Below are 19,298 nucleotides of genomic sequence, written 5' to 3'. Positions count from 1 at the left end.
CTCTTAAGTCGGACCGACTTCAGCGCCTTGCCAAGTGGGCAAGGCCGACCCCGGCCCCCGTCGAAGACCTAGCTGACCTCGATCCCCACCAAAGGCTGAGCTAATCTCGCCCAGTACGCGCCGCGGCCATGCCCTGCGGTAACCTTACCGCACCATGCTTCGCTTTAGAGATGGGCACTGGGCCGGGCCGCCCACGGCCCGGCACGGCACGGCATGAAGCGGGCCGTGCCTGGCACGGCCCGCCAGCTACAGTGCCGGGCCGTGCCTGGCACGGCCCCTTTGATAGGGCCGTGCTGGGCTAGAGGTTCCTGGCAAGCGGGCCGTGCCAGGCACGGCCCGCTTCGGGCCTGGGCCGGCACTGCCCGGTCTAGGCCCGCGGGCCAAGCACGGCACGGCCCATAAGGGCCTGGGCCGGGCTGGCACGCGAGCCTGGCACGGTCCGGGCCTGGGCCCGGCTCGGCCCGATAAATTTTTTTTAATAAATTAATAAATATTGAACACTAAGAAATCTTGATTTATGAATATAAAGCCACCTTAATGGTGGGGGGTTTGGCATAGACCCCTACCAGTTTATTAATTTAAATCAAAATGGTACATGAAGAGAGGTTTGGACCTTGGTCTGACCTCTAGATTCTAGAATACAATAAGAAACTAAGAAAGGGCCGAGGTTTGGACCTTGGTCTGACCTCCAGAATACAATAAAAATGTACAATTATAAAAAATTAAGAAATCTTACTAATCATCAGTGATTCAGTGAATCAGTATTCACTCTTCAGTCTTCAGTCTTCAGTCTTCAGTCTTCAGTCTTCAGTAGTGTTTGTATCATCATCATCAGAGGATGTTGTATTATGTCCACCTTTATCTTGAAGTCTTGCCTCAGCATCCAGCCAATCCTTGAAGCAGAGAAGCATCTCCACCGTTTCGCCCGTCATCCTACTTCTCTTTTCGTCAAGAACACGCCGACCTGCACTAAAAGCGGATTCCGATGCTACCGTGGACATCGGCACAGCTAAAATATCGCGTGCAATTGCAGACATAACAGGATATTGATTTCTAACACTCTTCCACCAAGATAATACATCTAGATTCTCTATTTGATTTTCATCATATGCAGACTGAAGATCATTTCGTAAATAAAATTCTAGTTCACTACTTAAAGATGAAGAAGATGAAGAGGAACTTGAAGCATGTGTGTGTCTTCTCTGTGCAATGAATGAAAAAATAGATGACGAACGAGAACTACTAGAAGGAGGAATAGAGGTTTGTATTTGTGTTCTAGATCCACGAATTTTTTCATCATATATAGCATAAATATCATAAAGAAGTTGTCTTACCTCATCTTTAGCAGATTCAGCATCTTGATTCATATTTTCAGCGTATGCATCAAGTAAAATTAGCACGCCATTTAATTTAACTCTAGGATCAAATACAGCAGCTAAGTTATGCATAGGACATATCCTGTCCCAATACTCATTCCATTTAGATTCCATTAGGTGAATAATAGGCATTAAAACATCATCATATCTATGTTCTGCAAATTTTTGACTAATTATATATGCTTGTTGTAAAAATGAACATGAAGTAGGGTAATAAATACCAGAAAGAACATTGGTAGCATTATAAAAACTAAGCAAAAAATCTTCCAAAATTTTTCCTTTATTCCAATCAGTTTCAGTCAATGTAAATCCTAATCCACGATCATTAATATATGCACTTAATAAATTTTTATATGGGTATGCATCATGTATCATGCTATATGTAGAGTTCCAACGAGTAATTACATCAAGTTTAAATTTTTTAAAACGTTTACCATGATTTATGCATAATTCCTTAAATTCTTGAAGTCTTGATCTAGAAGCATGAATAAAAGAAACTGCATTTCTAATTTTTGAAATCACATCTTGAATCATGCCCATGCCAGCTTGAACAGAAAGATTTAAGATATGACATGCACATCTAATATGCAGTAAATTTCCATCTAATATGGGATGCAATGAGTCTTTTAATAATACAATAGCAGAATTATTATTAGATACATTATCAAAAGTAATAGACATAATTTTATCATTAATATTATATGAACATGCAGTTTGATAAATTATATTTGAAATTTGTTGCCCAGAATGTGGAAAATCAAAAGCACGAAAAGCAAGAATACGTTTATTTAATTGCCAATCATTATCAATATAATGAGCAGTAATGGCAATAAAACAATTACTACCTACAGATGCTGACCAAATATCAGAAGTTAATGAAATTTTTACATTTAAAGTAGAAAGTGTTTCAATTAAATTTTGTTTCATTGCTAAAAAATTGGTCATAGCTACTCTTCTAAATGTACGCCTACTAGTTCTTTTGTAAGCAGGTTGTAGGTTTAATTGAACATATTCTTCAAAATTAAAAGATTCACATAAACTAAAAGGTAATTCATCCTTAACTATCCATTTTACAAGTGCTTTTCTTTGATTTTCATGATTATATGCAAAATTACCTACAAGTAATCCCCCTTGTATATTAAGGCTACTTTGAGTTTGAGCATGAGAATCATGCATCCTATGACTCTCTTGATGTCTTTTTAAATCAAAAAGACAATATTTTTGAGCCTTGTATAAATTTGAGCCATGCATCCCCCTTGATGTCTTTTTTTGTATAAATCCCCCTTGTATATTAAGGCACGGCCCACCAATAGAGGGGCCGGGGGCCGGGCCGGGCTGGCCTTCCGTATGGCACGGCCCGCTTAGAATTTGGGCCCGGGGAGCCTGGGCCGGGCCGGCCCGGCACGGCCCGTTGCCCAACTCTACTTCGCTTGATGACTACGCCAAGACACGTCAACAAAGGACTACGCCTTACTGCCCCAACCATGCCTACTGACAAGGGCCATACCGTATGGCATATGCCAACGCCATACCGCGCGTTGGAACAACTCAAACTGTGTGCCTCAAGCAAGCCATGGCCGCGTGCCACCTGGCCAATGCCATCTTCTCCCATATTTTTTTATCATTTCCTACATTTTTAAGAGGTCTCAAACTTGTTTGATATTACCCAGACCGGGTTACTTGGTAACGTGTATTGAAAATGTTGCGTATTGTGTGTTAGCACCATCTAAGGACTCCAATCAATAAAATAAAACTAAAATGGATGGAATGTTGCTTTAGGTTCTTTTCTTCATTTCTCACCAAAAAATAAAAAATACTACAATTCTTATAGATACAGAATTTTTTTTTCAACTAAAATTATTGTTTTATTAGAAAGATCTATAAATAAAAATAGCACTATAAACAAAAATTATTTTTATAATATTTTTAAAAAAATCAGAACAAGGTGCATTTCTCCCCATCCATCTTAAGTGCAGAACTTCAATATATTTTTTTTCATTGTTGTTGTTGTCGTCGTCGAGATTAAAAGGTACCAATCCTCACCTACCGTTCTTTATCTAATCCATCTACCAAGGACCGAACTGCATCATCCTGCTGAGGTGGTGGGAGATGGTAGTGTGCTAAAACAAGGGCGGAGAGGCAGGAGCCAATTGAGCCAAAAAAAAAAAACAAAAAACAAGCAGACAATATTTTTGTGAGGATCCCTACGTATATATGTTTAGTCTCATATCGATTATTCGGTGGATAGATTTTAGGTATTTATACAGAATCAAAGAATCTAAATAATATTTACTGTAGGAATTGATTATAGATCAATCGTGATGTTGGTGGTTAGAATTCAATAGATTTGAACTTAGATCGATGAAAACGTATACTATGTGTATCGCTTTTATACAGGGTCAAAGAATTGTTAGCATGTCTCCTAATTTTAGGAAATATGGCCCACTTGATCAAGCTTATCCGACATCAAGATAAACCTCGTTTAAATTGTGACTTAATTCAATCTGATTAGAGGTTATTGAGGGTTTATCTTATTTGGTAGCTTATGTGATGGATAGAAACTAACGAGAGATATACCTTGAAGATAAGGATCCGGATCCCTAATCTAGCACTATAAATAAGCCTGTGGATCCATCACCTAAAGCACTAAAATCCTGCATAGGTTAGAAGCTCCAGATCTCCTCTCTCTGTCTCTTCTTCTTCTCTCCCGTGTGATGCTTAATCTCAAGGGTGCTTAATCAATAATGGCCTGAGGTTAGTAAAAAATTTATTTAATCAACTCCGCTTACAAGAATTTCCTCGCTAAGGTCGCCAATGGTTTCTTATGGCTCCCTTGTGTAGGCAAATCAGGCATCAGATTTGTCTTTTCTCGGGTGGCGAACTACGTCAATCCGACGGCTGTAATTCGACCAGTTGGCGAAGTCGCTCACGAAAACGAAAGCCGGTCTGTACCCAGAAAAGACAAAACTCGGGTCATTGGCTATTCCGCAAACCGTCCACCAGCCTTCAATTGCGTCAACCCTTCGGCTTTGACTTTATGGCCACAAGCCCCCATCCATTTCTCCCTTTTCCCTCTTTTTTCTTATGAACAAATAAAAAAAAGCATTCATATCGATATTCTTCTCTCCCTAATCTATAGAGAAAATTATAATTTCCTTGTTTCGATGTTATTCCGTAAGTTGTTACTTAGATCCAATGGATGATCCTTATGTCCTTCGAAGGTGATGATTCCTTTGGTCTTCTCCGGAAGGTTGCGATCCCTTTTCTTCTCTCTTTTTTGTTAGTTAATTTCCCTTTTGTTTTGTTGAGATCTATCGACCTTTATGTTTAATTTGTAATAATTATGCAATTTTATCATGCCATTTATTTGTTGTTTCTTTTTTTGGATTGAAGGGGGGAGAGATAGAAGCACGGGGAGATGATTATTATCAGAAGAAGATTGCTGTGATTCGGGGGCATGCTATGCAAATGACTACTCATCAAGAAAATCGCGGCCCCGACGACCATCCAGGTATCTTCGTCATTGTTGTCATATGATAATTTTAAGAAGTGGATTGGAGGGTTGGGGGATTGTTGGTAACTGATGCTGCAACAAAATAAATGACCAGAGCTGCATTTATTTGGATCATAGCTCTATTTCTTAGTAGTTCCTCAGTCTCAAATGCAGAGTATACTTGAATTTGGGATGTTTGGTTTGTTAGTTACTTGGAAATACTTTGCATTGAATGCACTCTAAATTGAGGAGGTTTCCTTTGACATCAAAAATCAATTGGATGAAAATTTTATGTAGCTTTTGGAATGATGATGCCAATTTTTTGCCCTAAGGTTGACAAAAAGAAAGGAATTGTTGGCTTGAAGGTGCATTTAAAGCACAACTTTGCAATATCAATCTTTTCGCTTTAAACAAAATGGCAAAAAAGTTTTCTTTGACATAAAATCGCCAACTATTCATTTCTAGGCATTTGCTGCTCAGCATCCAAGCAACAAAGTATCTCTTTTTCTTCGTTAGAGTGAAAAATGAAAAGTAGGTGAAGAAAGTGGAAGACAGCAGTGAGCACCAATGGATATAAAAAGTTGAAAAGATCCTCCATCATTGTTGATTCTTAACACTGAATTAAGTTTTTTTGGGTTATAACATAATCAACCCAAATGAGACTGCTTATGCAGGAAGAGTTAAATAAACCTTGAGAATAATAGCAGCAAGTTCAGCATTTGGCAACAACTGGCTACGGGAAAAGATTTGGCATTTGGATAATGCGAAGAATCTATCAATGGATGGCACTCAGATTACCAAATATTAGAAGGAAAGTGACAAAAGCAAATAATTAACAATATATGTATGTATGTATGTATGGAGAAAGGCAAAATAATACTTGTGACGTCACCACAGAAAGAACAGTAGAATGAGTAGCCAATTTGTAATCCACGAATAGGTTGTGAACACTCGTGAATAAATATATTTTTTAAATTCATTTATGCCAAAAATAATCAAAAGGATAATTTGCTGAGTACAAATCAAACAATATTTTGTTAATCTTTCTATAAATTCAGATAATACTGTCACTATGTTAATCACTTGCATCATTCAACACCTTCTGCTGACCTAAGACAGAATGTCCCTGCTCCCTAGCTTGAGTTACTTGTACAGTTTTGCTCGTTCCAGTGTTTTAATGAACAAATATGAGTCTTCATCTCTGTTGACAAATGTTATGCATATTTCCTTCCGTTCAAATTTCTCTAATGGAGTGGCAGTGGACCTATCCTCATTTAATTATAAATGAAATTAGTGGGTTGACTTGCTACCTGTAGGGTTTCTTGATTATCAAAACATTATGTCATTGGCTGCTTCACTTTAGTTCCATTTAGCAAGCATTACATCGAGTCATATGACAGGAGTCAGCTTGGCATTTTCTTACTTGGAGGATTCATAACACTATGATTTTGCTTAAAGTCACTAAATTGGCTCCAACAAAGATCTAACATTTAGTAGGTGAATTTCCTCTCTTCTGGAGTATATTCTAACCAATATGCATATATCTATACAAGAGTCCTCTTACTAGCAAACCACTGAAGTGCTTTAATATTCCAACCACTGCCTCTAGGTAAGACCATATAGGTTAAACTGACCCGTAAAACTCATAAAAAATGCAATAACAAGTCTACTAATTGCTAAATGTATAAGCTTGTTCGCCTCTTCAACCATATACCACTTTCGCATAATCCATTAAAGCTTTATATTTCATCTCACTATAGTGTCTAGAATCTAGAGGTTCGTAATTGGATAGAAAAATGCCTATTTGTGAATGTGTCGCTCTGATGCCGATGGGTGGGGGTGGGAGGATGGTTTTGCCAAACTTTTGGTTGGAAAATGTTTCCTGAGAAAACCCATAGTTTCTAAGTTTGTTCCATTCTTGCTAATCATTAATATATTATTGGCAAATATTGCTAACGTAATGCGACCGGTAGTATTTATATAATTGAAACAGGATGATTGACATGATTTATATAATTAAGGCCCTTTCTGAAATAATCTTTTGAACATTTTCAGGACCAAAGCTAGATACTTTATCAACAAAATTAAGCCACGACCTTCCCCCCCACACACACCCCCTTCTCCTGCAAAAACCACCAAACACTTCCAAACCACAAATCTTGGATGTTGCTACATACACGTAGTAGGAAGCTCCAAGGAGCTAGGCATCTTTCACATCCTACTGGTGTGAGAACTATTTCTACCCATAGCAACATATTATCAAATTTATTAAAAAGTCTCAAAGTATTAGTAAAATATTACTTGGCAAAATTATTCTTGAGTAATTTGAATTAACAAAAAACTATTCAGTTATTAACAACTTACTGATAACATTCATGAATAATTTAAGAAAGCCTTATAATGATGCTATGTGTTGCTGGCACTGGTGATGACTATTCTATTTCTTGTTATTGCCTCTTTCATGCTTTTCTTACATCAATAAATATATAAATATATCAAAAATATTACATTATTTTTTGTTAAATTTTCTTATAACCTTTGTTAGCCAAATTGTTTTCCAAATTTTGGCAAATTGTCTTGCATTCTTTTCCAAATTCTGGATCTTTACACATAGCCAAACTCCTCCTAAACACCAAAATAGTGACTATTTTTCAATTTAATCATTTTGTATCTGTAATTTAGTATACCTTGTTATGTCCAAAATTCTATGTCACCGGCGTAATACATACAAATAAATGAATAATAGTCTTTGGATGACCAAACTTAATTTTATAATTTTAATTTCTGGGATGCTTCCATCATATTCATTGTATGATTATGAAAATATGCAATACAAGAGAATGTATATATGATGCAATGAGTTTGGTTGTCCACGACTTGAAACTATTTCTACGTTCAGCTTGTTTCCATTTTGTAGGTCCCTCAGGCCCACTGGGAAGGCTGGAAAATCTGTTGAGTCAACCAGCTAACAGATTTTGTGCTGACTGTGGCTCTCCAGATCCAAAATGGGTGTATGTATTTAACTTTGTAGAGCATTCCAACTTGGCTTTCAAGTTGTGCTAGATTTCCTCGTGTATCAATTGTCACCCGAATTTATTATCATGTATTTTTGCCTGCTACTTGTTAATCTTCTTCCATTTTCATATTTGGTATTCTTAATAAAGTTTTAAAGTTAATACTGAAGTTCTATTTTGTTAGATAGTTACTGATGTTATGCAGTTATCTAACATTGAACTCCTACGTAAATACTTATATAGTAATGTACCTTTTCATTTTATGTGTCTTTTCAACTTTATCTGCTCTTTAAAGAGATCTGTGATTTTCGTTGGTGAACCATATTTGGCTTGAAGAATTCCCTGGTGAAGTTAGGGATGATCTCGACCCTATGACAATCTAAGAATTTTTTTTATATGTATAGTTATTCTCTGAATCTTCGGTATGGTTTGTAGTCGGAGAAACATCTTTTTTAGTGAGACAGCTAAACATATTCTTTAAAATATTGTGTACCTCTTTGATTTGGTGCCTTGTTCTGATATAATTGTTATATCTGGAGTTCCCTTTCTGTAATCAATTGCTAGTCCAATGAACTTCAGTTGCGTTGATGCACTTCATGGTACCTGCCACCTTCAAGCAGAAGAAATACTGTATTTGATGCTTGCTGTTTTTCTTCAATTGCTACATCACAGGCTGTATTCAAATGCAAAAGCTGTGGTGATGCACTTAAGCTGTTGCATTTTCTGGCTACCTGGAATATGTTACTCTTGACTTGTGATAATGAGTGTAAACTGCATCTTCACTGAACTTCTTCCAGGAGAAAAATGTTTGCATTTGCGTATTTATGCTGTTTTCATCCTTTTTTTAAAAGAATTGTAGAAAAATAGCAATGACAAATGATCTGGCCAAAAATATTAATCGAAACAATGTATAGGTAGCTCCAAATAGATTTGATATTGCATATGTATTAGGACCACGCCAGTTGGCAGGTTAGATATAGCTTTAAATGTAGTGTTGGAAGAACTTTTGTTGGCCAACTTTTGTTCTGGAGAGTTGAATTGTATAATAATAACTTCCAGCAAACGGTATCTAGAATGACTGAGGTTTGACAACAGGGGTTCAAGTGTGCCAAGGTAGTTGATACAAAAAAATTCTGAAGGTTCCCTCTAGAAAAATTTGTATAATATCAATTAAAAATTTGGATTGAAGGAAATTGTTGGGAAGCAGCGGTGTCCAAACCTCTCTATCTTTTAGGCTTTTGGATGATGGAGACTTTTGGATACATTGACATGACAGCATGGTAGGAAAAATCGTTTGCATTCCAAAATGGCACTATTCTTGTTCTGATTACTAGAATGTTATACTATAGGGTACACAACCATTTTGGCATTTCAACTGTCTACCGTTCTTGGTCTGGAAGCACAGACTTTTTCTTCCTTCTATAATATAATCCATACTATATTACAAAAAAGAAAGCTTTATTTTCGAAATACTCCCTATAGGACTCTGTATATTATCTTTTCTGACCAAAATGATTTCAGTTAATCATAAAATATCTTTGCAATGTACAAAAAAAAAAAATCTAATTTGGAAACAAATAGATCCCTATCTTTATTTCCTAAACAATCAGTGCCTGTTGCCAGCTATTATCTTCTTTGAGTTCTTTCTGAACAAATTCTACTTTTAATCCCTTAAAAACAAGGGAGTCAGGAAGGAAATAGTGGACACCGTATGATCTCCTAAGTTGTTATAATAGAGAGTGGATAATTAGCAATGGCAGCATCTTCAAGAATGGGCTATAAACCTGATGATGTCGATGGTTATGAAAAATCAAAATTTGTGTATGCTTTGTATTATGTATATTTTTTTTCATTTTAATCATATCAGCTTCTATTTTAATTTTTGTATTCTAATTTTTATCTTTTCATTTTAAGTTTTCTATTTTATGAATTTATAATTTAATGCTATTGCAAGTTATTTGTTTTCTTACATGCATTGGACATGCCAAATTGCTAGTAAAAAAATGTAAATCAAATATAATTTATTTTTGAAAAAAAAATGCTTGATCAATCAACTTGCTAGGGGATGCAAAACCCAACACTTGAAATTAGACCTTTTCTTCGTGCAAGGAGGGGTGTTTGCCATGGCAGTTCCTAGTTCAAAACTAAGTCAAACACATACATGTGCACACGTCTATAACGATCTTCAACGTTACATAGATCTTATTTCAATATGGTGTGTGATGTAATGAACTCGCAACTACCTCAATGAAATGAACCATCTGTTGGTCGATCTATTCCTTAAAGAATTATAATTGGCATGAATAGAGAGGTAGATGGCACATGACTAGATCAAATCCACATATCTCTTCTATTCAGTAAAAAGCACTTAGACCATGTTTATGTATGCCATAAACAGTAAATTTTGTTGATCTTATAGTCACAGTAAATAGTACTTTGTAGTGGTTGATGAATACCATATCACAGTTTACTATGTGCAAATTATTTGGCAAAGAGTTTTTTCCTTTATATTCTTGAATCAGGTGAAAGATTTTCTATATGTTATGGAGTTTATTAAATATATAAAATATAATTAGGAAGTAAGATAAATAGATATGAAGGTTGCACGAGAAAGAGGAAGAGTGAGAGAGATGTGTTGGAAACTAACTTCTCCTCCTATAGAGAGACTGATAGAGGATACTGAAGAGTTATGATGATGTCAAACAGTAGTGGAGGACTGAATAATGCTGACCCTCCACTGCCCCAGAAAACAGTCTAACTGGGTTATGGGTCAACAAGTAACCTGACACATTAACTACCGCATTTTTTTCTAATCCAAGCTTGCATATACTTTCTCACAGTTTCCAACTAAGTCTCGAAAGCCCAAATTTCTCGCATATCTTTCCCCGTTTCCTTCATAGAACCTACTATTTTTTTTTTTTCAAATGCTTAATACTTATTTTATCTCAACTACTTTTCCATTAGAATGTTGTTTTGTGGTGCAATATCTTATCCTTCTTAAGTTCACATTTCTAACATGATGTTGTTTTTAGCTTTGTCTTGCATTTACTTTGTCGTTATTATAATTACAACGCTCATCCTATAAGCTTAGGCTCTTTTTGGTAGGCCAGCCTTCTTAGACTGCGTTGCCAACCTTTCAGTTGGATCATGTAATTTCCAATCAAGGCATATCACAATTACATAATGCTGAACATGTATTGCCTTCCTACTTCCCTCCTGCTCCATTTTCTGTGAAAATGCATGCATCTATTTCTTTTTTATTGATTTTTTTTTTGCTGGGGGCGTCGTGGGGTGGGGGCATCAATCTATCCCACCATTATTTGTTCTCACTAGAAATTGTATGCTATATGCTTCCTTAGATCTGCTCCTAATGTTTTTCTTCTCATTATAGTAACATCATTCACTGAGCCACACTGTCATCTAATAAGTTACCATCAATCATCACAGGGCGTCCCTATGAACCTGAATGGTAAATATTCTTGTGATAATTATTATGATATGAAAACCTAAGGCCACTTATTTGTGAAGGTCTACTGCATTTAGTAGTTCATCTACGTGGCCACAACTATTGATCATTCTCATCATTTCTCCCTTATACTCTCCAGTGACAGTACAAGTACAATGTTAAGTAGCTATAATCTGTATAGAATTTTATATTGAAAGCATCTTGACTTTAATGTTCGTTCACTATAACCAAGTACCTTTGTCAATATGTAAATTATAATACCTGATATCAGCTCATCCAAAGTATACAATACCTTTGCAGGAAGTGCCAATATTTCATATGCAAAAATGGGTGATTAGAAATGAATGTTGAAGAAGTTTCATGTCCTATGAGCTTCAAATATCATTGATCATTAGAAGATCCTGAAAGTAAATCGTACAAGACTAGTTAGATGTAGCATTTGGATTTCAGATTGGATATTTTTATCTTCCATAAAAGATGCAGTCAATCTGGAATTTTATATTTTTGCAAAATTTGTGGCCCTTTGCGTTTGTTGCCATCTTTTAGATGCCCATTTTCCTTGGTGAAAAATGTGGACTCATTTGAATTATCAAATAATTTAATAAGAATGTCTTTATAAACCTGTCGACTTGATTGGTATTTGGATTTGAGTTTGCTTTGTTCCTTGCTTGTACTGTGATTGGTACATCACATCAGAAAGATAGAACCTGATTTGTAGCGTTATGCATCACTCACTCTTGACATGCAGATGTTTTAGCATTCTCTAGCAGATATGTTGGCACTCTATAGCATGCTGATTTGAAAATTGGCTTCATATTTCTGGGCTTTGCTATGTGAAATTATTTATGTTTTATTCAAGAATAATAAGATACCTATTATATTCTCGGCACATTATTTGTATCTCTTGATGATTTTTGGTATTTTATTCAACAAGTATGTATCTCATTAGACCAAATTACTCTAACCAGGTCATTGAGTCTTGGAGTATTTATTTGTATCAAGTGTTCTGGGGTTCACAGAAGCCTTGGAGCGCATATATCAAAGGTATCAAATCTAAACAGCTTTTTATATGACTTATCAAAAAACATTCTGATTGACTATTTGGTATTTCATTTCAGTGAATGTAACCATTATTACGTAGAATAGAAGTACACGGCAGGATCTGAAAGTGCATTGTTTTGATTTGTTGCATTTATTCTTTAAAATATATCAAGAATTTCTCGTGCAAATAATTCTTGTTTGTTGTGCGAGACTAAAAGGAATGCATATGTCAAATTGCAAGCATCAAAAAACTCAAAACAAAATTCTACTGGAGTACATTGACGAAAAACATGTACCTAGGAGAAGTTTGCATGAAATTTAAGTAATTTTTAATAATACAACACATTAGAAGAATGAATCTAGAAAGAATGAAGAAATGATGAAATGATATTATATATTATTTTGTTCAACGTAACTAACCTATTTGAGAGAGCTTTTGCTAATATGGGTTTTGAATCAGCTTTAGGGTTCCCACCAATAATTTTCTTATTCGTTAGTTTAGTTTGAAGTTGAAAGTAGGGAAAGCACTATACTGTTACACTTTGTTATAGCCTTTTATATACATGTGCTTCATACCTATGTTGAAACAGCAATGAGAATATTTTTAAGGTAAGAAAGAAACATATTACAAAATACAGAATCAAGATCCTTCATAGCAAGGTGGTTAATGGATATTATAAAATTTAAAGGGGCAATCCCTATGTAAACAAGACCCCTGAAAGCCATATTGGGTCTCAGAGTAACCTGCACTGTTTAGAAATATGCATATATGATGCTGAGCTTGGCACCATTACCATCATGATATAAATTAAGTTTACCTGCTTTCTGCTCCAGGTCTTATCAGTGAAGCTAGATGAGTGGACAGATGAACAGGTTGATTCTTTGAGTGATGGGGGTGGTAATGCTGCAGTAAATATGAGATATGAAGCTTTCTTGCCTGAAAATTTCAAAAAGCCAAGACCAGATTCTTCTATCGAGGAACGCTCTGATTTTATCAAGTATATTCTACTGCTGCAATTTTCAAATTTGTCTACAACGTTCTCATAATATTTTAAATTTTAATTCCATTTCTTGAATATTCAGGAGAAAATATGAGCTGCAACAATTTTCAAACTCTAATGGATTGATTATATCTACAACACCTGGTAGTTTGAGCAAAACTTTGCAGAAGACTGTTTCCAGCAAAAGCTTCGAGAAACAACACACTGGCCTCCGTCATGGACTAGGTCATGCATTCCGAAATAGCTGGAGAAGGAAGGAGTCTGAGCAGAAGGCAATAAAAAAAACGGTGTGGTTCACACGATCCAAACTTATTAAACTTATGGAGTTTGCCTTGGTCCATATTATTTAGTTTGCATTTGTATGTGACTGCTTTCGAATCTGCTAACCAAACTCCTCTTGAATCTTCTAATCAAACTTAATTTTGTAGATGGGTATGGTTGAATTTCTCGGTTTGATCAAGGTCAACATCATAAGAGGTACCAATTTAGCTGTTCGAGATGTGATGACTAGTGATCCTTATGTTATCCTCAATATGGGACACCAAGTAAAGAACTTTTAACATAATCAAGTCTTCACATGCTGAATCTTATACTTTATGCATATCTGAAATGGCGCAAGTTTTCTATTCATGATGGCAGACAATGAAAACACGGGTGATAAAAAGCAATTTGAATCCCGTATGGAATGAAAGACTGATGTTGTCAATCCCAGATCCCATCCCACCTCTGAAGCTGGTAAGTTGGTCTTTATTGCTACAGGAACAGTGCTGTAATTAGGTACCAGAATGATATCAGTCATTTCTCAACTACTCTAGTACACAACCATATCTTCTGAAGCATATAATTTGTAGCTTCCACAAAAGTTTGCTTGTTCACTTTTAATATTCAGGCTGATGGTTCCTTTCACATGCTTATGATTGAAATATTACAGTTTTTCATATACTCAAGCACTCCCAGATTTTCTATTTATCTTCTTAGAAATGCCCTCTATAGTCTTCATCAGAAGTTAATTTTGTGTCTTAAACATCTTACTAGTACATTTGGTTAGTCATAGCCAAGGTTCGCGGTACCGATGGTACCGACGTACCGGTTGGCTCCGGTAACGGTACGGTACCGGTGCCGAACCGAGCCGAACCGATACCGTACCGATGGGGCACATTCGGCCTGGTTTCGACCCCATAGTCATTTTTTTTTTTGGAGTTCTTTCACTTTTGGATATTTTTTTGATGTTTTTATGTTTAGGTTTAAGGTTAAAAGTAGATGATGCAACTTATTACTTCCAAATGATTCAAATAATGAGATGAAGAACATAAAATATTTTTAAATTAAGATACAATCAATTACATACATTTAAAGCACTCTCGAATATCTAAAATCGGGTTGAGTGGCACTTTGAAAAGTGCCCCAGTATGGCAGTTTTGAAAGTGCCAGCCTCTGGCCAGCGCTGTGGCATTTTCAAAGTGCCACAGCGCTGGCACTATTTTTCAGAAGCGAACCGGTGCGAACCGGCTCGGTTCGCACCGGTTCGAGCTCATACCGGTGCGAACCGCACCGGTTCGCACCGGTACGAGGCTCAAACCAAACGGTTCCGACCCATATTGGGTCGGAACCGTTTTATACCCCTGTACCGGACCGGTGCGGCTCGGTACCGGTCCGGCACGGGCTGAACCGACCGGTACAGGTCGGTTCAGCAGACCTTGGTCATAGCAGCATAATCTTTGTTTCTCTCTCTCTCTCTCTCTCTCTCTCTCTCTCTCTAATTTTGAGAAACACTGGAGAAAGTGCTTCAACCTTCAGCCTTGTGGCTAACAGCTACATGCTCTGACCAACTGAGCTATTCCATCTGTCTGGTACAATATTTGTTAAACCAACAGAGCACATTCTTCAACAATAAGTTTCTGCTGACTAAAAATATCCGACTGTATTTTGCTTAAACTGAAAATATAGTTAAGCGGACCTAGTGCTTGTATTTTATTAAAGGCCATTTGGAACTCAATGGACAACTGACATGATCAAGATGATACTTATTGCTTTCTTTAAAAATTAAAATGCCGAGGTAGAAACTTGTTGAAATTTATTGCTAATATATTATTTTAAATGACATTTATCAGTTCTTCTTGGAATCTACTCTTCTTTTATTTGCTCCTCCATTGGGAACTTTAGGAAAAATATTATTAATCTTTATCAGCTTTGTTGGTGCAGGAATTATTTCCTCTAAAAGGTACAATGTAATTTTTTTATATTTTATTTTCTTTGCTTTTAAGAAGTCCTTCCCGATAAGTGGTCTGCTCCTCTATCCTGTTAAAAGGAGAGGCCGGAAATTGGCGAATCAGATATAAAGTGGGGACTTAGTTTTTTATGTTTCAGTTAATGTTTTTTAATTTTTATTATCTCTTTCCCTCTCTTCTCATTCGGCTTTCTGCGTCTCTGAATTACTCTTTCTTCATCCTATTTCTCTAGTTGTCTATTCTTTCCGGGTATTTTATTGTTGTTCTCAGCTGAAAGAAAAGAGCATAATCAGACATGATTTTATTACTGTAACATAAATACAATCCCTAGTGGTCTATTACCTCAATAGACTAAAAGACCAAAATCTAGAAAATTCATATCTTCTATGTGGTGAATGGATTAAAAGACCAAAATCCATTTTCTGTTAAATATAAAAGCATAGATGTAAATAGTGATGGCGAATGTATCCAATTATGTTTAATTATACTCAATATTCTCTGATGTTAAGGTGTAAAAGCCAATTTTTGCCAATATTTCATGATGAGCAACTGGCTAAAACCTTTTCAAAAGTTGTTTCGTGAGAATCAAAAGGATGGTGATATGTCTCGTGACATTCCAGCCAAGACAAGGTCATTCTTTATGTAACAGTTCTGAAACAACTGAAATGACCCTTGAATGGCAGGGGGATTAAATTGTTTCACCCATTAAAAATTGCAACTGGAAGATCGAACTATGTTTTATAAATCTTTTTAATCTTCACAAATTATTAGTGGCAACCCTTTATCAGCCAGGATGGGAATAGTTTCAGACTGATCATAGGATAGAACATTTTGCATTTAAAATATCTCTATTGGATTTTGTAGATTAGGTGGTTGTCAAACATTCCAAATTGGTCTAGTGAAATAACCGCAGTATCTACTCAGATCAATTTTCTTGAAAGAGGTGCAGGAAATTAAAGATATGAAGGTCATCTTTTGTTTTTTGCCTTCTATAAGGAGCTAAATGCTAGGCTTCGTTTTGTTTTTATTTAAAATAGGTATTTTCATTTTATTGATCTTGTAAAGTAACATGTACCAAACTATGATGTTTATTGATCTTGAAAACCACACTTGCATTTACATCATTTGATCATCTTGGAAAAGACTTGTTGACTTCTCACCTTTACAAGGACCTAGGATACAAGATTTTCTTGATGCTTCATAACCATAACTTGCTGAAAACAAATGCATTTTTTGTTGCAATCAATTGTTTTCGAAACGATCCTATTTTTGTGAATTATGTTCCACTTTATAAAAATTTCAGATATCATAATTCCCAATTTATAGTTTTGGCATTATCCAAATAATTCAAAACGAATTGGATCACCCTTTTGTGTAGTTGGAAGTTGAATCTACTTGTACCAAAATGTTGATTGTTCATGAATGCCCCATTCACACAGTGGTCCCATTCTTGTGAGCCCAAAAGAATAGGAGAATACAAGGGGTTTTTCTCTCCAAAAGCAAGTGCCTTCTATATGCGACTAGAAGTGGTTGAGCTGTCTCCTCTGCCACATTTTGTTATATGATTGAATTCTCATGACTGTAATCTCAATCCAATTCTGAAGTCATGATTTTGGTTGTTCCAAGTGGGTCCTGAAACATAGACAATCAATCGTGACTCAACCTAGACAATCATGTCTCTCTCTCTCTCTCTCTCTCTCACTCACTCACTCTCTCACGCACACGCACAAAAGATCTTGCTTGAGGTTGCGGCCAAACAAAGAGAATATTGGTGAAATTTTTAATTCAAAACAAATTACGATATAATTCAACCGGACTATTGGAAATTAAATAAAAATCAAAAAACACATAATGCACATCCACCACAAAAATACATCGATTTTCTTTTTATTCTTAGAATATACTTAGATTTTTGAATCCAAGCTGGTCCTGAATTTGTCCATGCCATAAAATGTGTTAAGCTTAAGTATGTTGCAGATATTTGGTTGTCACAAAGCATGAACTGTGTATCTTCTTTATATCTTTTGGCAGCAAGTATACGATAAGGATACATTCTCAACAGATGATCGCATGGGGGAGGCTGAAATAGATATCCAGCCGCTGGTCTCAGCAGCCAAAGCTTATGAAAGCTCTACCATTTCTGAGCCCATGCAGCTTGGGAAATGGCTGGCCAGTGACGACAATACGTTGGTCAAAGACAGTATTATTTCACTCGATAATGGCAAGGTAAAGCAGGAGATCACACTCAGACTTCAAAACGTTGAACGTGGTGAATTAGAGATTGAACTCGAATGTGTACCCCTAAGTCAATAATCACCGGAGGGGTACAAAGTACTGTAATATAAACTCTGGCCTTTCATTTCGTGATACATGACTTGTGGGAATCGTAGCTTTACTCCCATGTGCTTTATTATCTGATTATATAATGCAACAGAACCTTTTAGCTGTCATTAATGATGGAAAACATCATACTTCCACAGAAAACAGGTTATGCCTCTTCTTAACCACTCATTTCGACCTACTCGGCATCTCAGGATGCCACTAAATGAGTTTATAAGTACCCATCAAGTGGTCATCCACTTACAATGGCAATGATGAAATCTGATGTGGAGTCTCCTATTATCATGATCGCTTTTCTCAAGCCATATGATCATGATGGTGAGCACTTGTCTAGATAACAGGTTGAACTAGATTTTTGCTGTGAAAGAAAGTCCTAACAGCAGCATGATGACAAAACATCATTGAGATGAATACTGGAGATCGCTAACTCTATGTTGCTTAAGCCCTACTAAGAGCTATGTAATTTTTGGATCAGCAATGGCCCCATGGTACAAATTGGCAATTCTGGACAACTCAAGGGTCAGCAAAACCAATATAATTAGCTGTATCCAGAAAGAAATTATCAGAAAGTTCAAAACAAAACAAACAAATAGAAATGTTACTTCCAAACAAGTAGGAATGTTACTTCCAATCTTCATCTATCGCATTTATTCTGACATCGGCAAATTTCCAAAGTTACAGCAATAGCAACTAACAGCAGCACCCAGCAGCATGACTGTAAATGACAGCTATTTTAACAGTTTTTCGGCACCTTAATTACCATACGGTGACCTGCAAATAAATAAAATAATTTTTTACAGAAAATTCTGGACGATCGATGGCCTAATAAAAGCTCAATATAATGTTCTGCTGTAGATATCAGTTTCAGGTCGTAACCATTGTATGGATATCAACCGTGCTATCAAGACTTTGCTTGGTTAGGAACGCATGCTTTCATTCACTTATCCAAAACAAATAAAGAACAGAAACACCTTTTGAACCACTTAATCAATCACACTTCTCTACCATTTTCCACCCTCCACCTAAAATAGAGAGAGAAGGAAATGCACTCACACGAAGACGATGGGCCACCAGATCCTATGAATCCGAAAAATATTTTATGAACATTTCTCATCATTCATCCAACTCAAATGACAAGGCACCAATCACACTACAAAGCTACTTGTATATCACTTGAACCGAATCCCTACCAAAGAGAAAAGAATAGGCCCCCTTTGCCATTCTTTTATTTCCCCTCTTCCTCTTCTTTCTCAAAAAGTAAATCTACCACGGTGAAAACTTCAGTTCTTCAGCTCACAAACTAGTTGTCCTAATGGATTAATGTTGAGGATCGGTAATA

The 19,298-nt window shown here is 36.2% G+C and overlaps 1 protein-coding gene across 2 annotated transcripts; it reads left to right on the top strand.

Annotated features, from left to right (window-relative positions):
- The first annotated feature begins 4,370 nt into the window (after positions 1-4,370).
- Positions 4,371-18,103, top strand: LOC103724055 (probable ADP-ribosylation factor GTPase-activating protein AGD11). Of its 2 annotated transcripts, none has more exons than XM_008815200.4 (9): positions 4,371-4,626; positions 4,770-4,887; positions 7,769-7,880; positions 12,318-12,393; positions 13,225-13,388; positions 13,474-13,678; positions 13,820-13,936; positions 14,031-14,126; positions 17,651-18,103. In XM_008815200.4, the coding sequence occupies exons 1-9, from the start codon at positions 4,576-4,578 to the stop codon at positions 17,930-17,932; spliced, it is 1,221 nt and encodes a 406-aa protein (XP_008813422.1). In that variant the 5' UTR covers positions 4,371-4,575; the 3' UTR covers positions 17,933-18,103. The 2 variants fall into 2 exon arrangements, with proteins under 2 accessions (XP_008813422.1, XP_008813423.1); XM_008815201.4 differs by having other exon boundaries at positions 4,374-4,626; positions 7,787-7,880.
- Positions 18,104-19,298: the final 1,195 nt, after the last annotated feature.

The sequence above is a fragment of the Phoenix dactylifera genome, chromosome 13 (assembly GCF_009389715.1).
Source record: "Phoenix dactylifera cultivar Barhee BC4 chromosome 13, palm_55x_up_171113_PBpolish2nd_filt_p, whole genome shotgun sequence".
Lineage (NCBI taxonomy): Eukaryota > Viridiplantae > Streptophyta > Magnoliopsida > Arecales > Arecaceae > Phoenix > Phoenix dactylifera.
Note: the sequence above shows the minus strand (reverse complement) of the source record. Positions and strands in the feature narration are given on the sequence as shown.